At 29.4% G+C, this 15,564-nt stretch overlaps 1 protein-coding gene across 1 annotated transcript in view; it reads right to left on the bottom strand.

The window, feature by feature from the left end:
• LOC115891934 (protein Skeletor, isoforms B/C) overlaps positions 1-12,490 on the bottom strand; it is a 41,796-nt gene extending 29,306 nt beyond the window's left edge. The window contains exons 1-2 of the mRNA XM_030912545.1: positions 12,282-12,490; positions 278-497 (exon numbers count right to left, since the gene is read on the bottom strand). Of these exons, the coding sequence (XP_030768405.1) occupies positions 278-497; positions 12,282-12,324 (263 nt within the window). The 5' untranslated portion in view covers positions 12,325-12,490. The remainder of the gene's footprint in view (positions 1-277; positions 498-12,281) is intronic.
• Positions 12,491-15,564: the final 3,074 nt, after the last annotated feature.

The raw sequence follows: 15,564 nt of genomic DNA, 5'->3' as shown, positions 1-15,564 counted from the left end.
AACAGATAGTTAAATAACATCCCATCACTACTTTTGAGACGTACCCGGTATATACACTGTATGTACATTGTTAATCTAAGGTATGTACCGTATAATGGAAATAAAAACGGCTTCAAGATGGGTCGAAAATGACGATCAGTGATATTCGCCATGTAATTTAACATAACAATAATTAAACGATTTCATTGCCAAGCGAATTCAGACGCCCTTTTTTCTCGATCGAATGGTATACTAACAGATAAAACGCAGTTATTAGGTAGTTAAATATTATACTAACTTTCCATGTTCGTCTGGTACAATAAATCCTTGGGGTCCAGGTCGGTTAGCCGCTCCTGCCCAGAAAAATGTGTCGGCTCCATTTCCGTCATAACTGAAAGATGTTAGAAGCAAAGTGTATTTATCTACAGCATATACGTCTCCTGAAACCTGATGATGATAGGAATTTAGTTTTCCAATCAATTTTCCTTTGTATGGTCCGTCATCGTCTTGACAAATTCCTAACAAAAAATTAAAATTATAAAAATTAATGAAATCAAAGATAGTCTATTGGACTTAGAAGTTAGAAAGATAAAATATATTTATTTAGGAGAATATGACAATTGGTTTTTGAGCTAAAGAAAATGTATTTAGTTTTAAGAATTTCCATTAGTAAACGCAATTATTACTTTGTTTAATTTCGAATATGTCCAATAAAGCACATTTTCAAGGAAGTCGAACATATTCTGAAAATAGCTGTTTTTTGTTGGATTTGGGTAAAATAAAACTCAGGTTTTTAATTTAGTATGTCGACGTTTTGACATATACAGGGTGTTACAAATACGAGCACTGGTATCTCGGTAACCGTAATAGATACCAAGATGGTTAAATTGGGGTTCAGTTGCGCCTGGGATGTTCACCAAGATGCTATCAAAAAAGTTTTAAAAATTTCAAGGATTACTGAGTTTTTCGGAAAAAACGGATTTTTTGAAAATCAATTTTATTTTTTCCCGTCGTTACTTTTTAGAAAATCAAAAAACTAATAGCCTATTCTCATAGCCACTTCATTAGGGCTATCTCACAGTATTTTTAGATTTTCAAATTAGCTGATAATTTGTCAAATATAGAGGCCGACTTATTTTTTTTAAATACGGACCTTCATTTTTTAATTCAGTTCTAATTAGTTTTTTGATTTTCTAAAAAGTAACGACAGGAAAAAATAAATTTATTTTCAAAAAAATCCGTTTTTTCTAAAAAACTCAGCAATCCTTGAAAATTTTTAAACTTTTTTAATGGCATTTTTGTGAACATCCCAAGGCACAACTTTGCCCCAATTTAACCATCTTCGTATCTATTACGGTTTCCGAGATACATATGTTCGTACCTCGAATTTGTAGCACCCTGTATATAAGGGTCTTCCTCAGGACTATTTTATTTTAAAACTCCTTTCTCCGTATTCGTTATACATATTTCTATTTAAGAAATACATAATTTTTTAAAAAGCATACAGGGTGGCGCACCTCATTCGCCTCGGTCGATTATACGAAAACGGAAAGATGTAGGAACAAAATTTTTTTTTGGGTCTATGTAGAGAGGCAATGTCCATCATTTAAAATTATTTTCAAATGTACAGGGTGCGTCAGAACTAAGATCCATACCAAAGTTATATTTTTTCTTTGGAACATCTGGTATTTTATTTCATTTTTGGATTCTTGGGCATAAAATAAGGCATTTACTATAATGGTTTAATATCTTTAAATCCTTTGGTTTTTGAGATATTTAAAGTTATTTAAATATGCATATTATAATAAAAAATATTATATATACACCCTGTACATTGCTTTTCAGAATTAATTCTTGTGCTGACTTTGAAACCAGAGAAATAAACTTTATTAAAAAATTTATTGCTTCCTTAAATGTATACAGGGGTATCAAAAATTACTGGTCTATTTTAAATATTTGTTTTACATAAAAGCTTCGTTATTTCAAATACAACAATATGTATTTTTTTAAACAAGTCGAAGCAGATTTAAGTGCTGTTTCAAACTATATTAGGGTTTCTTATACCTATCTGGCTCAGATTTTGAATAAAAAGCAGTTTTTCAATAAAATGGCAATCAAGATGGCTGGTGTCGCCATGGCAATTTTCTAGTGACAGTTAGTAGCTATTTTTAAAATCGACAGTATATGTACTTTATTTAAATTTATAACAATTTACTTTTACCTCATTTACCTACAATAGTTTAATAAGTAAGTATGTATTATTTTATCAAGAAAAATAAAGATGTAGTTCTTTTTAATTTATATTACGATGACTAGTAGATATATTGGATTTTCTATAAAAGAACCAATTAAGGCAAATTCATTTTCATCACTTCCAACGACAGGTTTCTGCCTAATATGTTTTTCATATACCACCATCAGCTCTACGAAATACGAAAAGTAGTTTTTCAAAGGAACGCTTGTCAAGAAAATTCCTATTTGGATGTCTGAGCATAACCTAACCCCTAACCCTTCAGGCCAACAAACAATTGTCCTCACAAAATAAAATCACTAGCATATCCATTCTTTCCGCCATCATATACTAATTCATTTTTCTTGATAAAATAATAAATACTTACTTATTAACATTATTGTAGGTAAATTGAATAAAAATAACCCGTTATAAATTTAAATAAAGTCCATACACTAATGTCGATTTTGAAAATAGCTACTAAGTGTCATTAGAAAATTGCCATGGCGACACCAGCCATCTTGATTACAATTTTATTAAAAAATCGCTTTTTATTCAAAATCTGAGCTAGATAGGTATAGGAAACCCTAATATAGTTTGAAAGAGCATAGAAATTTGCTTCAACTTATTTAAAAAAATACATAGTGTTGCATTTGAAATAACAAAGTTTTTATGTAAAATAAATATTTAAAATAGACCAGCAATTTTTGATACCCCTGTATACATTTAAGGAAGCAATCAAATTTTTTTAGTAAAGTTTATTTCTTTGGTTTGAAAGTCGGCGCAAGAATTAATTCTGAAAAGTAATGTACAAATTGACAAACTTTTTTATTATAGCATGCATATTTAAATATCTTTAAATATCTCAAAAACCAAAGCTTTTAAACATATTAAACCCTTATAATAAATGCCTTATTTTATGTCGAAGAATCCAAAAATGAAATAAAATACTGGGTGTTCCATAAGAAAAAATATAACTTTGGTATGGATCTTAGTTCAGACCAGAGAAATAGAAGGGATAGAGAATGAGCGTCAACATGCGCAGAAGGTCTAATCAAGTTGGGCGCCATATTCCAGATCTTCGTGTCATTTTGTATATAGGTGGTAATCTATAAGTAATCAAATATCAATTTGCTGTTTTCAACCATACGGGGGGCAATTTAAATTTAGTGAAATGCTATCATTTATTATGGATCATAGACTTAAAATAAAATATAGACTACACTATTTACATCTCCACGCGGTCAAACAATTTTTTTTGTACACACATGTTTACTTCTGGGTACAGTCGACCGAGCCTTCCTCATCCAGCCTATGTTGTCACGTCTTTAATATTATCAATATTTTTTTTCTTGTTATACACATATATTGAGATATTAATACTACAGTTTAATAAAGTAGGTTTTAATATCCCATAGATGTATTAAATAGTCCTTATACTACTAAATTATAAGTCGGACACTGTTTAAAAAGGATAAGTTCTTTACAATATGACAACACCGATTAGAGGCGAGGGAGCATATTAGTACGCGTCGCACGTGTGCGGTAAAGCTTTGTTGCCGCTATGTCCCCGGCTGTATTAACGCATTTTCTTAGCTTGTAGTTCTTAAGTGTTTATTTTATTGACTTTTTCTGTTCAAGAACTATAAAATATGGTTCGCCAGTGCCAAATTTGCAAGAAATTTGACTTAAATAATCCATTTAAGTCTTGAAACGACTTTCGACCGGTAAGCAACTTTCAATTTACCCAGTGGGAGTCAGGGGCGTTGTTGCAGAAAGGAGCTTATGTAGATAATATTTTAGTAAAATGTAAAATCTGAATTTTTCTCTTACATTACATTATTTACTTACTTACATTGTAACAAAATCATAATTATAACCCTGTTAATAATTAATAATGTTTTTATTAAAAATATATTCCGGTTTATTCTAAAATTATCTTCAGAATCTAAAATAACATACAAGAATTTTAAAATGATATTACATTATGAAACAATATTTTTAATAATACCAGGTCGTCTCAAAAGTGGCTCACCCCTCTATAACTTTTTTATTTTTTTAGATAAAAAAAACAGATTTGTATGTTAGTAGGTATATGACATAAATTAGGATTTATTGACGTACTCAATTGTTTTTGGTCTCTTCCTGTTTCATCGAAATGATTACATCTTTTGATTTTTAAAGGCACCCTCGGTATATTGCTACTTTATTCGATAAAAATGACACTCTGAATAGAATGACATATCATATTTCAACTTTTGACATTGTCGCTTAAAAACAAATCGTATTTTAAATTTCAATCCAGGGTGCCATGGTGTTGTTAAAAACACTAAGTTTTAATCAAGGAACCTTGGAAAAATAGTTTTGATCGTCTAATAGGTTTCGTGTCTTGTCTAGGCCGGTTAAAAGATGTACAAATCGTATTTTTAATCCTACATATGTCAATTTTTTCAAATGGGACAAGGGTGACTCATTAGCATATTTGGAAAAAGCATTTTTTTATGAATATATTGATACCACACACTTGGTATTTCGAATCAAATTGTCGTTATGAACCGCGTGTTACAATTACAATTAAACCATATGCGAAAATGTCAAAAGTTGACATATGATATGTCATTCTATTGAGAGTGCCATTTTCTATCGAATAAAGTAGAAATACACCGAGGGTGCCGTTTAAAAATTAAAAGTTATCGTCATTTCCTGTGAAACAGGAAGTGACCAAAAACAGTTGAATGCGTCAATCAATCCTAATTTATGTCATATACTAACATATTAAATCTTCTTTTTTTATTTGAACATATAAAAAAATTATGGGGGATGTGCCACTTTTGGGACGCACCCGGTATAATAAAGACAGTAACGAGTTAAATAAATGTAGTTTTCATTTTATCCACTTCCTATCACCTTCCTTGCTTTAATGGAACAGATTTATGTTTTTTCTAATTTACATAATAAGACGACACCACTTAACCAGAAAAAAAATTACAAAAATCATATTTATTTTTCTCTCCCTGTCGCCGATTCTATTATATCTGTGGAATAGATCCTGTTTTGATTAATATTAGGGGTTGTAAATATTTGACTAAAATTAATAATTTATTATTAATTTCAAAAATTACGTAATTTCGATTATAACATTTCTTCTATAACGTGTATTTTATTATTTTTATCCTTTTTGGACTCTAAATCGTTTTTTCTAAACTTTTATTTAAAAAATCTGTCCTAAATCTTAATAAAATATAAAAAAGTTTAAATATGATATATTTTTAATTTAATTATAGCTTCATTAAAATAAAAACATTACCCGGCTATAATACGGAGAGTTCAGGTGTACTTGAGAAACGAAAGACAGTGTTGTGTTTCTCGGCAGAGTCGTCAGGGAACGACCGTTACGACAGAGACAACCTATCTATCGCTCGTGTCGCACTCGTTATAACCTAAAACAATAATACAACAATAACAAGACATTGTCTGACCGCATGTTCCAGCTATTTATGAATGAGATGCTCAGTCTATATTTTATTTTAAGTCTATGTTATGGATAGTTAACATTAATATGATTTATTTAATTATCAGTTTCAAAACTGCGTACAATATTGGTATATAATACACTAAATATACGAATATTCTGACAAAAGACGCTACGGACAGATGACCTTTTCGTCGTTAAACACTCGAAATGATATTAAATAAGTATTTACAATATTTCATGTTTACTTGTACTGAATTACGCGTTTCAATTTAAAATTTTTGCAAATTTGGTAAAAATTGTTCTAAACAACTTTTTGTTCAAGTTGTATATTCATAAAAAACATTTGGTTCATAATTATTTTTGATGATTATCTACCTTGTATTTTTAATATAAACCTAGAAAAAATATGTTTTTGTTTTATTTTTTTTATTCGTCCCTTCAAATTATGTTTCAAAAACTGTTACATAACATGTCCTCTAACAAATATTTTCATAATACATAAACATCATTGATTTTATTAAGGGTATTATTATTAGTATTTATCCTGGTTTTTGTCGACAATAAAAACTCAATCTTGTAATAGAACATCAATTTTATATTTCGTAAAATTATTTTGATACAAATTCGATTTGTCAAAATTCAAGTCATTAATATATTGATAAACAACCCAAATTATTCCTAAATATTTTATTATAAACAAAAACTGTTACCGGTAAGTTTGTAAAACACATTATGGTTTGTCGTAATACTAGAAAAAATCATTTATTTTTTGCACAAAAGAAGCTTGTCGATCCTTATTTGTCCATAACAAAATTCTGTATGTACATATACCTAATTTATTATTAAGAAAATTAGATTATATGATCTCAGAATTTTAAGAAATTTTTTTTTAAGATAAAATAGTTTCTTCTCAACTGTAATATTGTCAACTTTGGCCTGTATTTTATCTATTTAAAAACATGGGATTGACAATCCCCTTACTAAAATACATACTGGAAGGTACCGATTAAGTTTCATTGCATCAAATACCTTTACTATAAATCCTGGCTCACAACTCACAATTTAAGGCCATTGCAAAATGCTTTTGAACTTCATCATAGATTTTACAAGAATAAAAGTGTAATATTGAAACAAAGTAACACTGTAAGCTTCATGACTAATAGTCTCATTTTTAACACTCTTTAAATATCATCTCGTTAACAATTATGAATATTATATGATTTTTCTCAGTGATTTGTGGCACAGATACAAATTAATATATGCCCCATAACAGTTTTTAAATAAGAAACTTCTGCCTACAGATTTAATTTTCTTATTGGCATAATACCCTTTCTTCCTATATAAATCTTGCCATTTTTTCAGTCCAATGTTCCTTGTTTTTACAGTTGTAGGAATACTAAAAATGTTGACTATAGAACTCGATACTATGTTTGAAAAAGCCTTCATACCTGTAACTGTGCATAAATCTAATTAACTGAATTCTCCTCCTCTTGACACTCTGAACACGGCTGCTGCTAATGTTAGAAATATTTAGCACAAAACTACAACTACCTACAACAAACTTTACAATAAAAGTGTTAAATTTTCGCTGTTCGATTAAAATACCCTATCTTATGTTTTCTTTTCCTCCAAATAATCTTCTTGTCAAGTAAGGACCAATCTTATTTGATATATTTCTGGTACACTTGAACTTGTGCTTTCATGGACACTATAAGAGTGCACTGTTTTACAGAAGCACGAACACTGATTCCAAGTATCTTCTTCCTCCACACGTAATAAAAACATCCTCTTTAAATGGCCACATCATACACTTATTTTTGACCATTCCCAATTACAATCACGATTTTTACAAATCGCCTTTAGGAAAACTAAAAATAAACAGTTTTGAATCATCTGTAAACACAATTATGTTGTATAAACTTACACATGAAAACTAATCATTATTCCCGGCGTATTAGCTTTCTTAGAATGACTATGAATATACAACAAGCCTTTTTGAATTAGTGTTTAGAATAATTGAGATAATAATAAATTTTAACTAGATAACAACACAAACGAAAAAAAAAACAAACAGATGTCAATTAAAGAGGGGAAGTGACAGCGAGACCTGGAAGATGTCTGCCATCTTGCCGTCGACAAAAATTTGGATGCGCACTCGTCGAAGCTCATTCTCCCACTTCCATATCTCTGGTTCTGACACACCCTGTACATTTCAAAATAATTTTAAATTATGCACATTGCCTTCCCACATATACCCATGAAATATTTCGTTTCTACATCTTTCCGTTGTCGTATAATCAACCGAGGCGAATGAGGTGCGCCACCCTGTATAAGCAAAGATTTTTTTAAAAAAATATCGGGAACTCCAGAAACGTCACTTTTTTTAGAGATTGGCCTGTAAGCTTGTTTTAAAGAAATTTTGTTTTACACAAAGTGTTCCTATTAACTCTCAATATGTTTCTTTTTTCTTTTGCATGAAGACTATTATAGAAACGCCTGAAATATGCTGCCAGGACAGTTTTTTCAGAAATATCAACAGTTACATAGACAAGAAGCTTTACTAACGAAATAAAAAATGTAAAATAACGCTATGAAAAATTTTGCCATTATAATATAAGTTACAAATTGAAGGGTCCAGGGGAAAAACATGATAAGCGCCATTTTACTAATTTTACAGAGGGGCACTCCCTCTATTTTTACTAGGCATATATAATAGGATTTAACAACTTATTTCCCTGCAGAGTTTATACATTTTGTAGGGACCTGTTAGACCTAATATTGTAAAATCCTAAAATTAAAAAATTGGCGCTTATCAAGTTTTTCCCCAGGATCCTTCAATTACAAATAACTAACCATAAACTGACAAAAAAGGAGGCGATTTCATTGTATGTATTCATTGTGTTTTATAGAATAGTTAAAAAATGAAAACATACTTGTGTGTGTGTGATTTTGTTACAACTTTAATGTAACTATTAAAACAGAAGACAAAAATTTCTATTGTGCTATATTTTAAAGGTCACTAACAAAAAAATCCGGTTAAACGAAGGCTTGTTCTAAGAAGAATGTTATGAGTCATATAAGTCAGATACTAGATGCATCATAATTTTACAAATTTCACAAGATTTCATTGATTTGTCAATATTAAAAATAATATCTTTAATCGGTTATTTGTTTTTCGAAATATCAACAGTCACATATTGAAGAAACCCTAATGTGGCAAAATAAATGAATATACAAACGTATTTTAAAGTTTAAGACATTCAAAAACACCTGTGATTTGAAGAAATTAATTATATAGTTTAATAAACATTAATGAATAATATCAAAATTATAATTTTGGCGAGGTAAAGCCCTAAATGTCATTACTTGGCCCGTGTATTATAATGAGTTGTTTCATTTAGTTTAATAAAAAAATGACTTAAAAAGTAATTAATATATTTCGTTTTGTCAAAACAATTTGAATATAGTGTGGAAAAAATATAAGATCATGTAGCAGCAACATCACTTTTAAAGAATAATAAATCATAAGTCGAATAATATTAATTTGTAATATATTTTTAAACTTTTTTTCTGAAAATCTGGTAGCTCTGATAGGTATGTAATACGTCTTTGAATAAGAAGACTAAGGAAGGAGCATATCAAAAATCTTAGGTACACCGCGATGGGCCTCAAATATGGCCGACTTAAATTCCGGTTTATCAGTGTCGTTCTAATTTTATTTAAAAAATGTAAAACTATGATGTAGGGTAGACGTGGGGTAGACTCACTAATTTGTTGTTTTATTTTACGTTGTGAATAAATGTTGGTAGTTATTAAAATTGTTATAAAAATATATAATTCTAATAAAATAGATAAGTTATAATAAGTATTTATTAACACAAACATCCGATACGCTACTGAAGCAGGTAAGTCAAATTAACGTATCTAAATTCTTTGACATCTAATCTTTGACAAGTAATAAATAAAAGCTAAAATGCAAGAAAAATATATAATTTAGTTAATTTAAGTGAATTTCATAAATGATCGGTTTACTACACGTATGTATATTATATAGTCACTTACTAGCGAAAAGTTGTTCCAACAACCACTTATCAAGACACTCAATCAACAACTATCAAGACACTAAAATAGTTGGTTGTTTCACAACCAACTATTTTAGTGTCTTTTTCGATAAATCGCGATAGTGTCACTGTTAATTTAAGTTCTGCCACAATTTCCATCTAGATTTACTACCTTTATACAACTATCAGTAGTAGAATAAATAATAAATAACATAAAATAATCAAATTCAAATGTGTCAAATGAATCGTCAAACAGAACTGTCAAGGATCCCCACCCTAGAGTGCTTTTATGGTGGTTTTTCCGCCCACCATGCATGAATACATGGATAGCATTATGCGCCTTCCTTAGTCTTCTTATTCAAAGTAATACGTTAGATATACAAGGTGTTTCAAAAAAACATGTGCCATTTCTCGCGGTGAGATTCCTCACGTAAAAATAAGATTTATTTTTCATAGAAACATAGGTCCGATTCTGCTTTGTTTCGTAGCTACAAGGTGTTAAAGTCTTAATCATTTTTTTCGATTTATTATAAAAAAAAACTAAATTATCACAATTAGTAAAATTAAGATAAATATAAAATTAATAAATTATATTTTATACCTAATTTATTATTAAATATTATTACTATTAGTTATTATTACTATTTGTTAACAACATACAGCAATTTCAAATTAAACAAAATAATGGTATTTAATATAATTATTACAAAAAACCTAATTTTAAAAAGTTTTAACATCCTGTGTCTAAGACTATGCATTCCCATACCCATGTTTATAGGAACTTTTTTTTCATATCTTTTGATGAGGAATTAATGACTACTTATTTAAAACGTTCGCAAATTAATGATATTAAAATGTTTTAAAGGTTGCTATTAGACCTGGATCAAGGCAAATTAGTAAAATTGCATTTATCTCATCAAGGAGACCGAAATCAACAAAATATGAAGAGGCATTTTTTAATCGGCATTAAACTGCTTACACTATTTCGGTAACAAGAGAAAAAAAAAGGCAGTGGCGTTCATTTTTTTTTGAAAAATATTCCAGTGATAACCCATATGCACGTCCCTGGTAAATATGTCGAAACTTTTTTAGCTTTAAAATATGTCGCATTTATAGTAAGTTTTACCCTCAAAATTTCATTCGAAACACTAAAAGTACTTATTTAGAAAATTATAATAAAACGAAAAAATGTTAAAACTTTAACACCCTGTACCTACGAAACAAAGCAGAATAGGATTTATATGAAAAATACATCTTATTTCTACGGGAAGAGTCTCCCTACGAAAGATGGCACATGTTTTTTGAAACAACCTGTTTGCATAAGAATAAGCTCGTTTTCCATTATTTTTAGGAGATATCAACAGTCATATAGTAAAGAAACCCCACTGACGATGAGGAGGAAGTGAATATAATATAATATCGTTTCGAAAATTCTAATAAAATCTGAAAACACATACAATTTTATTATATAATCCGAATTGCGTTCATATTCAGGTTAAATTTAATATAAATGTAACATATTCTTAAAAATAATGTATCGGATTAATGAAACAACATTTATTAGACTGTAACGTAAATGTCAATAATCTCCAATCTTAAGAATGCAGTTCAAACATATAATAAATTTGTATTGTATATCGATATTATATCATTTGTATATTGTAATTAAATTTTCCCGGTACTGACAATGGTAATTATTTGGTTGGCATGAATATTAAGTACAATATGTTGGGAAAAAAACCGCGTAAGCGATGGCTATGAAATGAAGATCGTTGTCATTTTATATGTAAAATTTTATTTGGAATATCATTGATGTTCATTTCCAATCCATCTGGACGCCGTTTTATTTTTCGATCATACGGTATTAAGCCAAGCGTAGCTGATAATCTAAAGCAATCTCGTTATTTATTTGATTTTTTAATAAGAAATATAATTCCATTTTTCCAAAAACTACAAAATAATGTATTATCTATTAAATAAACTTTACTTTGTCATAAAAATTTGAATAAATGATGCAAAAATTAAGGACCTTAACACAAAAATTCCTTGCCAGTGAAGCCATATATTTGAAGAATTTTATGAATTTGTAGTATTTTTTAAACCGCTGAAAAAAACTCTGACAATCTGGATCTTATTGTTAATATAAGTTATACTACAAGATTATTACACTATAAGATTATTTGTAGTTATTATTTTTTGGAATTTTTAGCTGTTATAGTGCAAAGGAATAAAAGACAAAAGGAAACTTACTAAAAAAACAATTTAAAAATAATACGTACTATGAAAATTTTAGCAAATTTAAAATCACAAATGAATTGAAAAGATAAACAAGAATAATCGCGAAAATAAATGCTTATATCTGTTAAAATTTAACAGTATTGTTAACTGTTAACATATGTATGAATTTTATGAATTGTTACATTCTAACCTAAACGTCGATATTAAGAATGTAGTTCAACTATATCAAAAATTTGTAATAAGACAAGAACAATAATAAAATGAAAGAAAGGAATCTAACATGCCAAAGGCGACTCACCTGCAGTAAACAAGGTCAGGAATAAAAATAGCAATTTTTTCATCTTAACACTATGGATTTGAACATTTTTTACTAATATTTTTAGGAAATTAACATCATATTTAATGCTTGGCTTGTCACCAATAACAATATCGTTATGCAGAGCCAGCCACGGCGGCTTCTGCGGCAACTTTTCGGTTCAACTTTCTAGTCTCTTATTCAAGAACGGCTGTGCTTGATTACAGTACGTATTGAAGAGATTTTGCATTGTCTATTACTTTTACTTTACGTTATTTTATTACGGAACACTGTCGTCGGATGACCGGTACTGCCGCGTTAACGGAAAACCCTTTATCTGACGCGTTGAAAAATTTAATTTTTTTAAATAAAAATGCATTAAAATATTTTGAAGGGATGCGACTCGTTACCCGCATCAACGGAAGCTTCACCGCTGGAAATAACTGAAATGTTATGTACAGGGTGGGCCAAATTGGACGCTTTTAAAGGGAAACACCCGGCCTTTTCTATAGGAGATAGACGAAAACTAATATCGGTGTCTGGAGCTCAACTTTTGTCAAAAACATGATGGCGAAAACCGCATATCGATATCTGCTACCGTTTCGAAGTTACAGTGTGTTTTTCAAAAATATGCATTTTTAACAAATCGCTGTAACTTTTTGGCTATGGAAAATTTTGTATTTTTAAGAAAATATATTTTTTTCAAATCAACTTTTTACGTAGAATTTAATAGTTTAAAAATATTTTTTTTAAAATTAATAATTTAAGAATTATAAACAGAAAATTTGCATTTTTTATTTCTTTAGATAATGAAAACAACTCAAAAAGTGTCAAATATAACGTTTATTATTCTAAATTATAGATAAATAGGTACTATTTCCTATAAAAATCTGATTCCTCGCTGCGTTGTAGCACGGCATAAACAGTTAATCGGTCTTTCGATCTTTTAATATGGATATGATTTTTCATCTTGATATTTTGCATATTGTCGTATCTAGAACAACAGATCTAAACTTTTTCCTGATATGGAATCACGGTGGTGAAATCACTGGAAAGCAGTAACATTTCTGGCCACATATCGTCAAAAAAACGTGCTTCGTGCCCTAATATGAGTTTATCTAGCAATTCATAACTTGCTAAAAATTCTGTCTTCGTTCGTGAAATATGAAACAGGTGCGTAATCATTTCGTTGTTGTATAAGCCAGTTACAATGGTATAGTTTTTCCAACGATTCAGGAAAGATTCCGACAGATATTATCCAAAAAAATGGTAGAAAATACAATTTAGCTGTGATTTAAAATGATAGACACGAGTGTTACTGTTGCGGATCCCCCCATTGTATATACAAGTTTCAAGTTTAGATTATTCTTCTTTTCTAAATTGTTTTTATTTGCCTTTAAAGCAATACGTCATCGATAATGCTATTCCCAACTGGCCTTTGAAATAATTTTGATATAAAAGTCCTTTTTATCCCTTTTGTTCATGTCAAACACTGCAGATTTTGAAACCATGATCTGTTCCGCAATTTGGCGAGTTTTTTTCAGAATCAATATACTCTAATATTTTAGATTTTTTCGGCCAGTGTAAGAATCTTATGTGCTCGTTTGATTGGAACTATTACGTTTAACCCGCTCTAGAATCCAATACATAAGAATAGACTCAGTTCATAAACAAAATGTAAACGTTTTTGCTTGTCCAGATTTGAAATTCTGAGATTTCGCGTATGATTTCTTTGCTCCCCGGATTTCAGGGGCAAATGTTTTATAATTTATAATGCCCGAATAATAGCCGTGTCCGAATTACTGGAGTGCCCGTTCTAGAGAGTTCTGGACTATTGAAGTTATACAGGGTTGTTCACCACATACGACACGGAGTATTGTAGCTAAACGATGAGATTTTTACAAATTGTAAGTTTTGGGTTCGATGAAGGACTATTAGAGGTACAATTTAAAAATAATTTTACAAGATACAGAGTGTCCCAAATAAGTAAAAAATATCAAAGTTGTATTTTTTCAAATGGAACACCCTGTATATTATTACATTTTTAGTTTCTACGATTAAAATAAAGGTAAATTTGATTAAGATTTATTATACTTAAACCTTACCGTTTTTGAAATATTTTCAATTTTGTGAAATTGCAGTAAAAAGGCTTCATTTCTCCAAGGGTATCAAAGTTTTTGATACTAAATATTTACTGAAGTTTATTTAATCAGTTATTGTGTTGCAATAATAAAAATAATACTACCTTATACAGAGTGTCTAAAAATTTATTTTAAATAATTATTAGCTTCAAACGGCAATAACTTGTTTAATTTAAATGGAACACCCTGTATATTTTACGAGAATCAGATGCACAATTTAATTGTCTATCAAATTGTAATTATACCATTTTTACCTATCTCTTTAAGTTTCCGTAGAAAATGCATTTTCTTGTAATTTAGAACTTATTTATCAATATACCCATGGACTATTGACATTTTAGATTATTTTTAAAGATGTACCAAATTTTTAGAGTACTAAAGAGTACAGATACTAATATTGTCGATATAATTCGTTTATTTCATTAAAAAAATAAAAAAAAACTGTTTAAATATTTGTTAAAGAGGACCAATTAATATATGATTCCAGTATTCAAACTACATTAACTGACTGTTTGCGTTGATTAATAATAATTGCTCCAAATACTAAAAAACTGAATTTTGTATGGGCATTAGACAGTGTGATAAAAAGTAACACCACAGACTAACCTAAACAGATGCGACAAACAATGCAAATCTGAAAATTACATTTTGGCGAATGCGCCAGGCAAATTTTTCCGTTAGATTTGTCATATAGGCGAATTTTACAGCGGACCAGCAAAGTAACCTCCATTCGTTTACTAAAGCCACGCCTCCTTTGTGTAGAAAATATAAGAATTTTTGTAGTTCGGAATCAAATAGAGATGATTATAATTTCATTATTTTTTTCAATTTTGATACATTCACAATCTATACCTACTAATATACCTATATAAAATTCTTAACCACTCAACGTAAGAAGCTCAATTTTGGCATACAGGTTGATTCTAGGGTGTAGAGGTTCGATAGGAAGAGATTTTTCGAAATTCAGTTCAAGGGGGGTGAAACCATCCCTCAAATATTACAATATTTTTATTTAAAAAACAGCCAAGTTTCCGAAAAAACGCTTAAGCACATATATTTTATTTTGTGTTTTTTACATATTTTAAGATTTTTTAAAAATTTATACAGGGTGTTTCATAAAATATGACCATTGAGTAATCCACGAT

The sequence above is a fragment of the Sitophilus oryzae genome, unplaced genomic scaffold, assembly GCF_002938485.1.
Source record: "Sitophilus oryzae breed Bouriz unplaced genomic scaffold, Soryzae_2.0 scaffold_1203_pilon_pilon, whole genome shotgun sequence".
In the NCBI taxonomy this organism is placed as follows: domain Eukaryota; kingdom Metazoa; phylum Arthropoda; class Insecta; order Coleoptera; family Curculionidae; genus Sitophilus; species Sitophilus oryzae.
Note: the sequence above shows the minus strand (reverse complement) of the source record. Positions and strands in the feature narration are given on the sequence as shown.